The sequence below is a fragment of the Solanum verrucosum genome, unplaced genomic scaffold (genome assembly GCF_900185275.1).
Source record: "Solanum verrucosum unplaced genomic scaffold, falcon-dt-bn FXZP01000128.1, whole genome shotgun sequence".
NCBI lineage: Eukaryota > Viridiplantae > Streptophyta > Magnoliopsida > Solanales > Solanaceae > Solanum > Solanum verrucosum.
The window spans coordinates 184,399-202,628 of NW_026020327.1; the positions used below are offsets into that span (position 1 = coordinate 184,399).

Genomic DNA, 18,230 nt, shown 5'->3' on the forward strand with positions numbered 1-18,230 from the left:
AATAAATACACCATGTTATCACATATATAAAGGCGGTATAATATTATGAAAATTAATTGGTCAAAGATTAATATAAGGAAAGATGAAAGATAGAAATAATTAATGTATTAACTATGAGAATTCATAATATTATAACTAAAGAATGTAAAAGAGGGTGATGCAATTTTTAGTAATAACTAAGAGAATTTATAATGTTATAACTAAAGAATTAATGTGCAATAGTTGAATTTCTCATAAATTTTATACTTTAATAAATAAATAGGACTTTTAATTAATGTTACTATTTTTTTTTATAGTTATTATATTTTAATTTAGTGTAGGGACAAAATGAAAAATGTTTATTCCATATTACTAAATATAAAATTTATTTTGTAAATGATAAATTTTAAATGATTCATATATATTCACACATTTTCACATTTGTTGTAAGTTTTTTTTTTTAAAAAAAAGAACTCAAAACAATTATAAAATAATATATTTTGAAGTTAGAAGATCTTGTTAGCTTTATAATACATTCGTGCATTACTGAAAATATTTATCTCATAAAAATTAGTTATTAAATAAATAATAAAAATTAAACTAATACAAACTTCAACTGACATTATTACAAGTCATATGAACTTTTCTTTATCTAAAATACTCAAATTTTAAGAAATAGTAAATGAGTAAAAACAAAAGGGCAATGTTTATATAGTAAAAACTATTTTGAAGCAAACTTTCTGATAATCTAAATCACATAACTAGAATTGATAAATAAAGTCATTCTTTTGTCTTGAGCATCAAAAACACAAATCGTACAATTATCTAACTCTTAAGAAGTTTAATAATTTTGGAAAAAGTTATTCAGAAGCATATATATACATTACAAGAAAATTGTTAACAAAAACAAATGAATTTAGACTACATCATGTTAATTTCATATATTGAAACATTACATACTAATGTATATATTAAGTAAATTTTTTTTATTATATCATCAAAATTATTTTCCTCAAGTACTTGAGGTGATGGAATATACAATCTTAGGATATAACGATTTACTTCATCATAATAGTGGTACCTCATATTCCGCAAAACTTCGAACTCACTCAACGTCAATAAATCACACGATTTTTTTTTAAATGCAAGAAGAATTAAGAAGAGTAGAAGATTAAAAAAAATTGTGGTTGAAAAATGATAGGAAACCCCTCTATTTATAGTTAACAAAAGATAGTATGAACAAGTATTTTTTGTGTCTTATCTTAAAAGTCATGACCTTTCCGACAAGTCACAACTCTTTGGAACAGTCACAACTCATTGAAAAATCACAACCCTTTGAAAAAAGTCACAACTTATCAAAAAAATTACAATTCATCGAAAAAGTCACAACTTAAGTTAGAAATTTATAGCAATTTAACATTCAAGTTAGGAGTTCATGTTTTTAAGGAAATATAAATAAATATAAATTATGATGTTATAGATTTGTTCATTCATCAACATTGCTTTAAAAGAATCCTTCCTACTCTATTGTTTGCATCCCTTTTGATAAATTGTTCATTATGGGCAGGGATCAGGAATATTCCGTAATCATATTATGCAGATCTCCTCTTAATGTACATTATTAGCTTTCCTTATTTGTGGATATATATAAATATATTTGCATTAATGAAAATATTTATCTCATAAAAAATTGTTATTAAATAAATAATAAAAATTAAACTAATACAAATTTCAACTGGCATTATTACAAGTCATATGAACTTTTCTTCATCTAAAATACTCAAATTTAAGAAATAGTAAATAAGTAAAACAAAAAGACAATGTTTATATAGTAATAACTATTTTGAAGCAAACTTATTGACAATCTAAATCACACAAGTAGAATTGATAAATAAAATTATTCTTTCGTCTTGAGCATCAAAAACACAAATCGTGATAATTATCTAACTCTTAAGAAGTCTAATAATTTTGGAAAAATTTATTTAGAAGCATATATCTACATCACAAGAAAAATTGTTAATAAAAAACAAATGAATTTAGACTACATCATGTTAACTTCATATATTGGAAAATTACATACTAGTGTATATATTAAGTAAAAAATAATAATTATTATATCATCAAAATTATTTTCCTCAAGTATTCGAAGTTATGTAATATACAATCTTAGGATAGAACGATTTACTTCATCAGAATAGTAGTACCTCATATTCCGCTAAACTTTGAACTCACTCAACGTCAATAAATCACACTAAATTTTTTAAAATGCAAGAAGAATTAAGAAGAGTAGAAGATTAAAAAAATTGTGGTTGAAAAATGAGAGGAAGCCCCTCTATTTATAGTCAACAAAGGATAGTATGAACAAGTGTTTTTTGTGTCTTATCTGAAAAGTCATGACATTTTCGACAAGTCACAACTCTTTGGAAAAGTCACAACTCTTTGGAAAAGTCACAACTCCTTGAAAAAGTCACAACGCATCAAAAAATCACAATCCTTTGAAAAAAATCACAACTTATCGAAAAAATTACAACTCATCAAAAAAGTCACAACCTAAGTTAGAGATATTATAGTAATTTAACATTCAAATTAGGAGTTCACACTTTTAAGGTAATATATATAAGTACTCCATATTTTAAAAGCACACATTTTCTAAAACTATCATAAACGACATGTTTGATAAAAAAAATTAATATTTATAAATATAATAATGGCATAGCATTAATAGATATAATCTATCAATTCTAACTGCATTTTGAATGACATGCAATGTAAAATAATGAATCAATACTAGTAAAGCAAAAGAATTGAAATAAAAAGTATAACATAAATTCCTTGAAAAAGAAAAAAAAATTACGTAATACTCTTATCAATACTATTAAAGCAAAAGAATAACATAAATTCCTTGAAAAAGAAAAAAATTTACATAATATTCTTATGTCAAATTTCAACATAACATAAAACAAGTTTCAACAAAACTTAAGTAATATATATAATTTAAGAGAAAAGAAAAATGTACGTCTATAACCTCATTTAATAACGAAATTATTATAATTTAATGACATTAATTATTATATGTCAAATTTGTTAATGACTTTTCTAATGTTAAGAATTGTAGTTTCCAAAATTAGAAAAATAACACAATTACACTAAATGAAAAAAATAATAATAAAAAAGAATAATTACTTGGAATAAAAAAGAAGTAAAGATTGAGCAATAAAATATAATTTTTAAAAATAAAAAAATATAAAAGAAAAAAAATAACATTATAATTACCGGCAATTCTCATCTACAACCCAAAATAAATAAATAACAATATAGAATCACTCTCCCAAGTTACACTCTGACCTAATTACAAATATGTTAAAATTATATAACTATACCTAAATTCAATTACATGATGGTTTTTCAAGCATGCCTAAGAGTTTTTAGCCTAGTTTTCTCTTACTGATTGGAGTAGGACTATTTTTATCCATTAAATATAACCTCGAACATCATTTTAGTCTCTTAAATAAAATTTTAGAATTCTTTAAATTTGCTAAAATGGAGCTGCCTTTAGTTTAAGTCAAAAGAAATGTCATTCTTTTGGGGGGTGTATTAATTGTTTGCTCCAGAGGATTTTTCGTATGTTTATCCATGTGCACAACATATAGTTTATCTTGACGTATTCTTTTCAAAAACACAAGACTCTGCTGTAAAAAATATGTTTCTGCTTGACTAGGTCTTTAAAGCAATAGCAACAGCAGATAGAAAACCAACTTGCCCAGGTTCTCAATTAAACGATTGATAGAAAACCAAGAACGACCAACACAAGCGGTTTACTAAGACCTAACGTGTGGCTTTAATACTGGGAAATATTGAATGAAAAAAAAAAAGATCTTTATTAGTATGAAAAATTCAGAAGCTTCAAAACTCAGGTAAATTTTACATTTAAAAGGTGGAGCCATCTATAACTATTAACGCAAGATAAGCAGTCCCAGCAAACAAATACGGTTTTTAGTTCATAGACAGCTTCCGAATTTATCCCAAAATGAGGGATTTTATGCAACATGTATCAATCTTTGACAGTTTAGAAAAGGAAGTACATAGAAAAAGGAAAAGGGCCGTCTAAGTAGCCTCCATTTAAGCAAGAAGACTGAGCATGTACAGAGTCAACTGCAAGAAAGAAGAAACCACAGCTTAGATTTTCAGATTTGAAATGCAAAAAAGAGTAGACTAACGAGTTCAATGACAAAACTAAATGAGTACAAATAAAACTGACTTCAATGCAGAAATACAGAACATAAATGAGGATGTAATTTCTTTCACAAATTAGGAAGAGAACAGAAAAATAAATGGTAATGCCACAAAATATCCACTAGAGATTATCCGCCCATCTACAGTCATCTAGTGGCAGATGTAGCATTAGTGGTACAGGTAAAATTGAATGCACGGAGCATAGATATATAAGTGGAAAACAACAAAATTTCAATAATCTTAAAACTATTGTGATCTAAGTGCCAGCTTAAACCTATCAAGTTATAAAATCTGGATCCACCGCTACAGTTAGCAGAAAAAATATTTTCACATCCACAAAATTCAGATTGGTTCAGACCTTAAGGAGAGCAACTGAATCCATTGCTTAGGTCATTCAGCAACATAAAATCATATTTTCCAATTACTGTAAGATGTCTGTAAGTATCAATTCAATCTTTTTGAGCAAGACAGTTCAAGGAGAACGAAATGGTCATAGCAAAGTTATAATGCGCATTAAATATTTGACGAGGTTCAACTACAATATTGATAGAGCCTTTGGGTTCTCTGTTGGTGGAGCATTTGGATCAGTTGTACTGGGTTCATCCACAACCTATTTTATCTTTCGCTAAACTAATGATGGAGCATACTACTCAGATTCCTAAACAGATGTTGCTAAGAGTTTATTGTTCAAACAATCGTTAGTGTGAAAGTTTGCATGGCATGCACATAAAAAGATATAAAGGAAAAATGGCAGTATGGCATGTAAAGCAAACCACCCCCCATCTCTCAGAGTGGTTTAAACCCTTGAAAATATAATTGATATTAACAGCTAAATCTATTCATCTATTGTGTTAGTCATTCATCCTAAGGTTTTCATCTCATTGCACTAGAGGTCTATTGCTATTTCACAAATTACTGGACCCTACAATATTTACAGTCAGATATATTGTTGAATGCATGGTTCCTCCTGTTTTTAACAGGAAAATTTCTGTTACAGAGCCTACTATCCTCATTCAATTATCAACATCAGTTCTTTAACCTCCTCCTCTTTATTATACCAATTTCTACACAGCTTCCTTCAAATTTTCATTTCTAGATCTCATAATGTCATACTTTGTGAGAAAATCCTACTTGACCATTAAGTCCCAATTCACATACAGAATCCTACACCTAAAGCTTAGGATCATTTTTTCGCATTATCCCTCTCCTTGTTGTATTAACAGTCAGAAGGTTGCAAAACCTAACAAGTCACACACCTTCTACTATCCCTCTTCATGTACAAATAACCTATTGAAATACAGCTCCATAAACACTTCATCGTTCTCTCTTCTACTGTTCACATAAAACCGTGTGTACTATAATGATATGAACAACGGATTAGTCTCAAACTACTGCCTAACAAATTAGGGCTATTAACTAAGCCCGTAAAGCAAACTACGTTGACCATTCATTAACAAACTAAAAACACACAAACAATTTAACGAGGCCAGCAAGCAATTCAATCATAATAGACTATTCATCGATTCACAATCAAAGAGTCAAATCAATACGGAATAAGAGATAGATCTACAAAATCAAATTTTCAACCAATGACTAAACTTACTTCTTGTGCCTCTGCGCAAATCGAGAGTTCTTCCTATCTTCCTCTACAAAAATCAACCATTACGTAGATCAAAATCAGATCCGATCAATAAAAAAAAACACAGCCTACATATGGAAATTAATATTACACGATGTGCTCACCAGTGAAACCAAGGGACATCTTGGTGATGATAGCGCCGGTGACGGCGAAACCAACAAGGAACGGCCAGTTACGGCTCCATTCACGGCGGAAGAAAACAGGCCATGGATCGAATTGCCTCATATTTCGTAGTTAGGTTTTCGGATTGAGAGTGTTGATGGAAAATATGGCAGCTAAGCTATAGCTTGTTGGTGAGAAGGTAGAAAGGTGTATTTATAAGATGGGCCAAAACTAAGTGTGGCTCTTTGTGTAATGAAATCTCAGGCCCAATGAAAGAATGGACATATATTAACCTTTAAGCTATATTGGGAAAATCACATAAATATGCTATATTAGGAAAATATTTATCATCTATGGCAATATAATTTTTCTAACTTAATATAACAATTTTTTGGATTAAAAAATTGCCGCTTCGCCTCTTTCTCCGTCCTTTTTCTCTTCCTCATCTTCTTCTTTTTATTTTTCTTCTTTTCGTCTCTTTCTGTGTTATTCTCTCTCTTCCTCCTCTTCTTTTTTTTTATTATTCTTCTTCTTTTAAAATTTTCATTTAAATAATTATTCTCAAATCAATTTTTATCCAAAAACACGACGAGAAGAGAAATAAAAAATAGTTTTTTTTTTATAATATCATATTCTCAAACAAAAATTTCAAATCTCTAAAATTACAGCAGCAAGAATTCACCATTGATGGTCACTATAAAGCTTCAAATTTTGAATTCATTTTATGAATCTTACGAACTCGTGATTAGTTTGGATAGGTTGATCCTATAAATAATTGAAAATGCAGTTTAAAGTTTATATCTCAATTTTAAGAGGGTTCAGTTAAGTTTATAATTGATTTTAGGAGAAATATAAGATTGAAACTCAAAAAAGGTAAAGTTTATGGAACTATATCGCAATTGTATTAAAGTTGAATTAGATATGTTTTATAGTTGTATTAAAATCATGAACAATACATTTATAATACATATTGCAAACTTTACTCTCTTCTTAGTGATACCAACCAAATGATTTAGGTAACACACTTAATAATACATTTATAATACATGCACACTACATTTTAAATATATATTGCAAACATCACTCATGTTCTTAGTGATACAAACCAAAATAATTTATAACACATATAATACATGTATTATTCATGAATAATACAAGTTTAATTCAGTCTATAGATTATTGTCTTGTCTTTCGTTAGTTACGTTTTTCATTTATTCTTAATTTTCTCTTCTAATTCAACTTTAATATTGTGTATACACTTTTAATGCAAATTTAATTCATTTTGTAGTTTATTATTTGTTACTATTAGATTACTTGTTTAATTCATTTTTTTATATAAGTTTAATTCACTTTGTAGATCATTGGCTGCTCTTTCATTAGTTACATTTTTTATTCGTGCTTAATTCTCTCTTCTAATTCAATTTTAATATTTGTGTAATACACTTTTAATACAAGTTAATTCATTTTGCAGTTTATTGGTTGATTTGTTACGATTGAATTACTTGATTATTTCATTATTGATACAAGTTTTATTTAGTTTACAAATCACATAATGCTCTTTAATTTGCTACATTTTGCATTCATGTTTAATTTGCTTCTAATTCAACTTTAATATGTGTGTAATACATTTTTAATTCAACTTTAATTCATTCGGCAGTTTATTATGTTTCTTCATTTGTTATGATTAGATTACTTGTCTGCTCTTTCGTTTGCGATTAGTTTGAATAGGTAGTTCCTACAAATAATTGAAAATATCTTTTGGAGTTTATATCTCAATTTTAAGAGGGTTTGATTAAGTTTAGAATTGATTTTAGGAGAAATACTAGATTGAAGCACGAAAAGGATGAAGTTTATGGAACTATATCGGGTTTGTATTAAAGTTGTATTAGATATGTTTCATAATTGTATTAAAATTGTATAAAAAACATGAACAATACATCCTATATTTATAATACATATTGCAAATTTCACTCCCTTTTTAATGATATCAACTAAAACAATTTAGGTAACACACTTATAATATATGCACAATACATCTTTAATACATATTGCAAACATCACTTTCGTTCTTAGTGATACAAATCCAAAATAATTTATAAGACCTATAATACATGTTTTATTCATGAATAATACAAATTTAATTCAGTTTATAGATCGGTGTCTTGTCTTTCGTTAGTTATGATTTTCATTCGTTCTTAATTTTCTCTTCTAATTCAACTTTAATATCGTGTAATACAATTTTAAAGCAAATTTAATTTATTTACTTGTTTAATATTTGTGTAATACACTTTTAAATACAATTTTAATTCATTTTGTAATTTATTGATTTGTTACGATTGAATTACTTGTGAAATTCATTGTTGATACAAATTCATTCAATTTACATAGAATGCTATTATTTGGTTTGCTACATTTTGCATTCATATTTAATTCTCTACTAATTCAACTTTAATATTTGTGGAATACATTTTTAATGTAAATTTAATTCATTTTGCAATTTATTATGTCTCTTCATTTGTTACGATTAGATTACTTGCCTAATTAATTAATTATTGATACAAATTTTATTTAGTCTACGAATCATTAACTACTCTACAAAAGAAAATAGAGAGAGAGAAAGGGAAAAAAAGTAAGAGAAAGAGCAACAAAAAAAAAAGCAGCAAAAAGAAAAACAAAAGAGAAAGAACAACATAAAGAAAAAAAAGGGAGAAAGAGCGAGAGAGAAAAGGGAGAAGAGGCAAGAGAGAGAGACAAATCTAATAAAATATATAGTATTGTTATATATTGCTATAAATGGTAATAATTAAAAAGTATATTTAAAATAAGTAATTATTTTTTAAAAGGGATCTACTCAAGTAATTAGGCCAACTATTTATGTAAATTTCTCAATAATAAAATGGGCTAAACAACAACAAAATCAGTTTTGTTTTCCAAGTATAATTTACATAAATCTCATAGTGTTAAAACTAATTACATTATTTTTTTACTCTTTTTCCAATTACAAAAGTCCCTTAAATTTTATGGATCTCGGATACATCACTAGACTTTCGGATATATCAGGATACATAGGCGATGAATGTATCCGAGAGGGGAGGGATGGATTATAGAGGAGATAGGACATCCGAATACATAGAAAAGGAATGTGCCCGAGAGGGGAGAAATGTATCAGAAAAGGGATAGGATCCGGATACATAGGGGAAGGATGTATCCGAGAGGGGAGGGATGTATCCGAGAAGAGATAGGATCCGGATACATAGGGGAAGGATGTATCCGAGAAGGGATAGGATCCGGATACATAGGGGAAGGATGTATCCGAGAGGGGAGGGATGTATTATAGAGAAGATAGGACATCCAAATACATAGGGGAAGAATGTGCCCGAGAGGGGAGAAATGTATCAGAGAAGGGATAGGATCCGGATACATAGGGGAAGGATGTATCTGAGAGGGGAGGGAGAAGAGATAGGATCTGGATACATAGGGGAAGGATGTATCCGAGAGGGGAGGGATGTATCCGAGAAGGGATAGGATCCGGATACATAGGGGAAGGATGTATCCGAGAGGGGAGGGATGTATTATAGAGAAGATAGGATATCCAAATACATAGGGGAAGAATGTATCCGAGAGGGGAGGGATGTATCCGAGAAGGGATAGGATCCGGATACATAGGGGAAGGATGTATCAGAGAGAGGAGGGATGTATTCGAGAGGGATAGATATGCATCAACTAGAGGGAAGTGATGTATCCGAGAAGGAATTTTTGAAGTTTATTTTTAAATGGTAAGAATTTTTAGAGATTATTATAAAATAAGATGTGTATTTGGGTAAAAAATTCCTTAATATATTCAAGTAGCTATAATTACGTAATATATAACTATATTTAAGTGGCCATCCTGCTATATTCATTGTATACAGGGTAAGTTTATTATTTTATGCTATTATACAGTTTCAATTTTAAGGTGCTAAATAAGGTATTTTCTGTTTTAAAAAACGGTACATCTTTAAATCGCGTTCATTTAATTCACAAACTTTCCATATTAACTTATCATTTAAAAAATTATTCATTTATCGCTTAGCCATGGGAATTCTTATCGATTTAACAAAAATAAGATACAATTTACGTACATAGTTCTTGAATTATCTCCATTGTTCTGTCATAATTGATACATATATTTACAAATTGATAAACTTATACATAAAATACCAATAAAGTGAATAAACATACAATACTATTGTTACAATATGTATATAAGGATTGGTTGCTTCATTCAAATGTATTCATGTTTCAAAAATATTCATATATTCATTAATTAACAATTCAAAAGTTGTGTTGATACTTGATACAAGTGGATTGATTGATAAAACACACTAAAGTATCCAGATATTTATTTGTATAAAAAATTACAAAAAATATATTTTTTCTCTAGTTCTTGCTGGAGTTTTTTCCCATTCCTATTAAAATCAACACGGTTTTAAAATTGAATTTTTATTTTAAAGCGAGAGATGAATTCAAACTAAGGACAATGAAAGGGCTATATAGATGAGTCAAAATGGAAAGTGGGCTATGCCCTTTTGAGTTTAGAGTTAAGATTTATTTTGTTTGTTATTTTGAGCTTGAGCTTGAGCTAAATTTTATTCTTATTTTTTTTATTAAATAAAATGGCCTAAAAAGCCACACAATTTCAAAACAAAATTAGAAAAAGGTAGTTATCATGCTTATTGTCAAATTTGAAAAAAAAAAATAATTATTAAAATAAAAAATAATATTTAAAAAATAGAATTTTATTTGGATGTGAATACAAATTTGAATTAATTTTTACTTTTTGTGAGTAATTTGATGTGAATACACCATATTGTTTGTTTAAAAATAAAAATTAATATTTTGAGATTCAATTTCAAATTAAATTCCAAAATTTTATGGTCAAAATACCTCTTTAAAACCGCTATTTAAATTATATTCGGTGTTAGAAAATTATTTAATATCTAGTCATAACTTAAAATAAGGGCTAGGTGTTGCTACTTCCTTCATTTTAAGACAAAATGTCATCAAGTTCAATTTTTCAGCTCAAAACTTCAGGATATTATGCTTTGAAGTTCAGTTTGTTAGTTAAAAGTGTTTGGAGTTTAGTGTAAAATTTTAGGATATTATGTATTGAAGTTTAGTCTTTTACTTCAAAATTGTTGAGCATTTTATCTTTAAGTTTGATTGGTTTAATTCAAATTTTCAGGACATCATATTCTTAAATTTAATTTTTAATTCAAAACTTCATGGACATTATGTCTTTCAGTTCAATTTTTTTATACAAAAATCAAGATTTCATGTTTGATTATTTAAAAAAAATAAAAAAATTAGACCCATGGGTATGATTTCAATCTTTAATTTCTTAAAATTAAAAAAAAATTCCGTTTAAATTTTAGAATCACTATATTTGAAGTTCGAACTATGTAGTTTAAACGACATGTTCGTATTTTGAAGATTCAATCTAAGAAGATGGATCGAGGAGAACAGAAAGAATCAACAACAGTAATGGCCACTTTGATGTAGTTTTCTTATAATTTGATGATCAAGATAATGCATATATATGTTCATAAAATTGTGTTATTAAATTTGAAATATTAAAATTTTAAAATTCAGAATTTTATATTCTACAACTTAAGTTTTGATCAATGCTCTTTAAGAATAAGATAACAGAGCTTATACAATTTGGGAGTTATATGTTTGATCTATGAAATGAAAGTCCTTGTTAATTTGCTAGTTCACCTCAAACTAGTGCTAGTTGATGAGAGTTACTTCGGAAACAAAAAAGTAAAGTCAAATTTCTCTGGGCCCATTTACTCCGCAATTTAGACAAAAAAGGAATTGTGATGCTGGGATCTTGGGTAGAGACGGGTGATAGTTTAGTAGGTAAATTAACACTGTCCAAGCTGATGGAAGATGCTTCCTTGGTAGAGCCTGAAATGTTTTCTTCCTCGCCTAGGTGTGCCCGTGCTAAGGCAAAGGACTTCTCTTTCCGTAATATCTTGAATCCAAGCGCCTTCTTCCACAGAGACAATAGAAAAGCTATGAAAAAGCCAAAAAACAGGACTTTTGGTCGACTTGCTACTTTCAATCAATCAGCAAAGGAGGATTGAGCAGTGGCTTGGGAAATAAGACAACACTTGATGGGAATTGGGGAGTAGTAAGGGATGATAAAGAGTGAAATTAAGTCACCCTCTCCGCTTTCTTTTCTTGAGAAGAATGCTCTGGTCTTAAGAAGAAAGAGTGAAGCAAACATTGCTGTAACGGCCCTTTTAATCGTTTTATGAATTTTATCTATTTTTATTATAATAATTATTCTATTGGTGCTTTAAATGTTGTTGCTCAGATATCTAAGTTGAATTTTAATCCGGACTATACTTTATTTGAAGAATATGAACATACCATATTGAAATAGTCTCACAAATATTGCACGTAATATATGTGCTAACTTTTGGTATTAATTAATTATTTTCAATAAAAAAATTCTTAATCGTAATAAATATATCACAAAAGTTCCTACATCAAAAGTTTATTCCATCTTTGGCTTTAAATATGTTTTATGAGATAAATTAGTCAAGGATTTATAATTCCAAAATAACTTTGTCCGCATAGTATTAATTGTAGTATTACTCTTGTCCTTTGAGTTTGGTTATTATCTGTCTTTTGCATTTTAATTATCATTTTATCTTGTTACGACTAATTTTTTAGGATAATTTGTCAGATTATCCATAGCATTTTGCCATGACTTCTTCATTTATGTTGTTTCTCTCTATATTGCTTTGGACTATTTTTTTTTTCTTGAATTGAAGGTCTGTCAGAAATATTTTATGGAAATTACATTGGATTTTTTGTTGATTTTTCCTTAGATAACTTTTTTGTTGATTTCGTCACATATTTACCTCTAAAGGGTTGTTTATCTTAAATTTGACGTTTGCCACAATAAAACTATGTAGATAAATAAAAGGTTAAACTTAGGAAAATTTTAAAAAATATACTTGCCAACATAGAATATCACACATGTAGTCATATTTTCAGTTTATACAATATTATACCTTTTGGAAAAACATTATACATATTGTATCAACTTTATATAAGAAAATATATAATAATATATAAAAGATATTTACATACAAATATAAGACTCAATTGGGTAATAAACTCAAATATAGGCTAAAACATATAAATATTTCTCCCAATGAACATAAAGTGTAATTTTTCCTTAAATTTATTTGACTAGTATCAAAATATAGATAAATTTAGACGAAAATATTTATTCTCTATTTCTCCTCCTCCTACTCCTTCTACGAGATACAAGATAGAGAGATTCATGAAGTAAGAAATTGAGGGAAGATAGAAGAGAAAACAAAATAAATTCTAAATTAGAGACCAATAAATACATATTTGTAATTTCCTAATCTTACCAAAAGATGCTTACGAGAGATATAAAATACATACAAGAATATTCACCAAAAGATATTGTCTACCCAAATACTTTCTATTTTATTCTATTGTATTCCGTTTATGCTACTACGATTAACTAAGATTTAAAAAAAACAAAAATGCCTTAATTGTATGTACACCACAGAGTGCTCACCCGAAGGGCAGAGGCTGTGGCAGAGATTGTAGCGGCTGCGTGTTATCCTGGGGTTCCAAAAAAAAAAATTGATTATTATTTCTATACTCTATTAAAACACTCTAATTTCTTAATATCTGGTAGAAATTATTTCATGCAATAAGTGCTTCCTGAGTTTGCACTAGTGAATGACGTAGTTTATATTTTATGATTACTACCTTCAAACCTATATTATTGTGATTTTATAAAAAAAAATGATTGATTAAATAGGTGGATTATGGTATGATCAATTTTATCTGCCATAATGATTGGTACTAGAAAGGGTCTCATTTATAGGTTATTAATTATAATTATGGCATAGTTGCCAGCAATAACAAACGTGGCAAAATTTGTTGGGTATGATATTTTTAATGCAGCTTTAATGGCAATAGTAAAGTGACGCTAAAAGTAATTACAATAATAATTAATATGGTTTTTTTTTTTTCTAAGAGTCTATATAAAAATATTGTTAAAGGTTTTAGCTATATCCCGAATATAATGAAATTTAAATAATTGTCAACATATATTTTTACTATAATAAACATGAAAAACTATCTCATTAGACATTACACTATCAAATATATTATTATTATTTGTACTTTCAAAATATTACGTATCTTATCATCAATTAAGAGTTTCCTATTATTAATTGAAGAAAATACACTTAGATACATATATTTTTGCACCAGATACACAAAAAAGAGAGAGACGTGCGAGATTAGAGAGGGAGGCGAACGAAAATACGAGATGCATATGTATCTCAGATGCATGTGAAATCATATTAGACATTCGATGTGATTCACATGTATCTGAGATATCAGATACATGAGAGAGTGATGAGATCTGTTATGTACCCAAGATATATACGAATCCACTTAGATATAATGAATCTAAAATAATTTACACCTAATTTTAGCCCCATATATTCAATATACTACTCGAATTCATAAATAATTGAGAACCACATGCGCTATTACCCTACCAAATATTTATTCATTCACCATCGCCTAATGATATCTAAGTTATGTAATCGTCAAATATCTTGAAAATTAGAGGCACATTTAGGAATTTAAAATTTTGTACATAGTAGTTTTGCTATTTATATGGTCCAAAATGTTGCAAGAGAACAAAGGTCATTTTCAAGCTACATTTTTTTTTGGAGGTTTCTTGTTAGAATAGAGAAAAATAAATTAAAGAAGCACGTGGTTCAAAATATAATTCAGGAATGAGAGAAGTTAATGAGAAAAGATGTTTCATCAAAAAGATGTAGACATATTGTATAACATTATTTCTTCTTGCTACACATTAATATAGAGATGGATCAACCACCAACAATATGTTATAAGGATCCGAGGAAATAAAATCATAATTTGAAATTATGATATGAAATTAAATGAGATAAAATTGAAGTTTTAATTTATTTGGACATGTCAATTTGCAGTTTTAAGTTGTATGTTTTGTTCATAAACATAAAAAGATCATAAGTTGTGAATTCAACAAAATTGTCCAAATTCTTCATACAATCTTACCAAATAAGCAAAAGTTCATAATTAAAGTATAATATGTTACAAAGCTATTTTAAAAAAAAGTATATTTATTGATGAACTTTAGTTCAATAAAAAAGTAAAATTGAACATGAGTTGTAGTGTAATATATTTATTGAGTCATTTGTTTTTCAATATCCTTAAAAACTACATCATGTTCATGTTCTGTGAATGTTTAATCACTCCTTTGATATTCTAACAAAAAAATATGTAGATATAAAATAATGATTTATTTTTTTTACAAAATGTAAACTTGTAGGTCAACTTTTGTATTTGAAAAATGTAAAATCATGATATGAAACCTTTTTGGATAATTTGGGATTTCATTTCATGATTTGAAATCATGAGATGAAATTACATGTCCAAAAAATGATTTTATCTCATAATATCAAATAATGAGATGAAACTGCATATCCAAACACCTACTTAAATATCATTGAGAGTCCTCCTTCAATTTCTCTTTTTTTTTTTTTTTTTTTTAAAGGCTACCTAGTGCATAAATCATCTCTCGTTCATGCAGTGAAAGGGCCACATTCCAAGAGTGTGTTATAGACAGTTTATCCTGATAAAAATAATAATGATTACTTTCACGACTCAAATTCGTTACTAGGTCGCACAGAAAAATTTTTGCCCACTTAATTAAAAATTTAACTAATATAAAATAATTTATTTTATATTAGTCTAATAATATTTTTATATTGTTAGTGTATAAAAGTTATAAAAACTCTAAAAAATAATTAAAAAGAGTTTAACCCAAGATCCTTTTTTTTTATATATATATAAGGCATATCAAGTCACTAGGCAATTAGACAATAAAATGATATTCTTTCTACTATTTGTGGGCATTCCTATTTGCCTCATCTTATTTCTTAAAGCCAAAAGGAAGGGTAAAAATAAGCTTCCACCAGGTCCTATAGGGCTTCCATTCATTGGAAATTTGCATCAGACCTTCTCTTGTTGGCCAACAAAAAATATCTTACAATGGTCATGATATTGGTTTTTCACCTTACAATGATTATTGGAGAGAAATGAGAAAAATATGTGTTCTTCATTTATTTAGTCTCAAGAAAGTACAATTATTTAGTCCGATTCATGAAGATGAAGTCTCAAGAATGATCAAGAAAATATATCAATAAGTTGATAATTCTCAAGTCACCAATTTGAGTAATTTGTTGATTTCACTTAATAGTACAATTATTTGTAGAGTTGCTTTTGGTGTTAGATTTAATGAAGAAGCACATGAAAGGAAGAGATTTAATCATATTTTGGCTGAAGCTCAAGCTATGTTGGCAAGCTTTTTTGTGTCTGATTTTTTTCCATCTTTAAGTTGGATTGATAAATTCACTGGACTGACAGATAGACTTGAGAAGAATTTCAAAGATTTGGATGAGTTTTATGAAGAACTAATTGAACAACATCACAATCCCAATAGGCCAAAATCCATGGAAGGAGATATTATAGATCTTTTGCTTCAATTGAAGAAAGAGCAATTAACACCAATTGATCTCTCTTTGGAGGATATAAAAGGCATTCTCATGGTAATTTCCCATTTCTTTAACCTATCTACTTCTACACATGCTCACACACACACACATATATAGAGACATTTACATGTACATTTGTACATATGTAGAGAAAGATGACAAATGAGTGGCTAGAATTAAATACAAATGGCTTAACAATATAGATTATAATCTAATTCGCTCAAAATGGTCTTGAGGCAAAATGTGTTAGAACTAAGATAGGAAAATGACGGGTCATAATTCAATTCGCTCAACACAACACAACCTCTTTATCTTATTGTTTTTTGAAAAAATGTGAAAGCTAATTTATTTTTCCTGAATTGTTAGCTTGCCTAAATTTGATTTTGCATGTATATTTGAGCTTGGATGGTAGTATAACCCATCTAGTTATACTTTTGTCTATTTTAACCCAATAGTTTAACAAATATTAATAGAGTGTTAATTACAAATATCTGTATTTATTATTGCCACTAAAAATATAATATAACGATAATTATATATATTATAGCGGCTAAATATTGCCTTGAAAATTTCTCATGAATTGTCAATTTTTATGTAGAATGTGTTATTTGCTGGATCAGACACTAGTGCATCTGTGATAATATGGGCAATGACAATCTTGATCAAGAATCCAAAAGCCATGAAGAAAGTTCAAGAAGAGATCAGATATTTAATTGGGAACAAAGGCATTGTAAAAGAAGATGATATTCAAAATATGTCTTATCTCAAAGCAGTGATAAAAGAGATATTAAGATTATTTTCACTAGCTCCACTCTTAATACCAAGAGAATCAATGAAAATATCCACACTAGAAGGGTATGAATTTCAACCAAGAACTATAGTTTATGTTAACGCATGGGCAATTGGAAGAGATCCTGAAATATGGGAAAATCCAGAAGAATTTATGCCTAAGAGATTCTTAAATAACGATATTGACTTTAAAGGACAAGACTATGAGTTAATTCCGTTTGGAGCAGGAAAAAGAGGGTATCCAAGCTTGGCACTTGGGGTTGCATCTGTGGAACTTGCATTATCAAATCTTCTTTATGCATTTGATTGAGAGGTACCTTTGTCTTATCCAAAAAATATATTTCTAAATTACACCCCAAAGTGAATTTTGCTTTTCAACACGAATTATGTACTATTTAGTTAACCTTAACTAGATAGGAATAATGAACTACAAAAAGTGATAGCATTATGGTGATTTTAATACACAATTATTAAAAATCGCCATAATACATATGTATGCAGTTGTTAAGTCGTCATCCTTAAAATGACGATTTAGCATATAATATTACAGTTTTTAATTATCATATAGTTTTTCAAGATATTCTCTTGGTTTATCTTGAAAAGCTCGATACATCTCTCTCTTTAACTCTCACAAATTATATATATAATGTGGAACATTAAAATAGTCGGGTATAGGGAGACTTTTGATTTTCTCAAGAATAATATAAGCTTAATAACAATAATTTATTTTTTGAGTAATCATAAATAACAGTTATGTTTACTACGTTCAAAATCGTAAGAAGATTTATACTATTATCCATTAAAAAGTTTGTTACAGAATTTTAATCTTTCCT

General features: G+C 28.2%; 1 protein-coding gene and 1 pseudogene across 1 annotated transcript; one reads left to right on the forward strand and one right to left on the reverse strand.

Annotated features, from left to right (window-relative positions):
* Positions 1 to 5,794: 5,794 nt before the first annotated feature.
* Positions 5,795 to 6,183, reverse strand: LOC125835665 (ATP synthase small subunit 6, mitochondrial). Its single transcript, XM_049514779.1, has 2 exons — positions 5,956 to 6,183; positions 5,795 to 5,858 (listed from the first exon to the last, which is right to left on the reverse strand). Exons 1-2 carry the CDS (start codon positions 6,074 to 6,076, stop codon positions 5,812 to 5,814), a joined length of 168 nt encoding a protein of 55 aa, XP_049370736.1. The 5' UTR covers positions 6,077 to 6,183; the 3' UTR covers positions 5,795 to 5,811.
* A 9,758-nt stretch (positions 6,184 to 15,941) lies between these two features.
* LOC125835670 (5-OH-xanthotoxin synthase-like) lies at positions 15,942 to 17,761 on the forward strand (annotated as a pseudogene).
* Positions 17,762 to 18,230: the final 469 nt, after the last annotated feature.

Bases quoted from the DNA above. Each gene is read 5' to 3' on its own strand.
- LOC125835665 (XM_049514779.1), bottom strand. From the start codon at position 6,076: ATGAGGCAATTCGATCCATGGCCTGTTTTCTTCCGCCGTGAATGGAGC. The intron at 5,859-5,955 runs GTGAGCACATCG...TGATTTTTGTAG, and splicing joins GATGTCCCTTGGTTTCACTG to AGGAAGATAGGAAGAACTCT.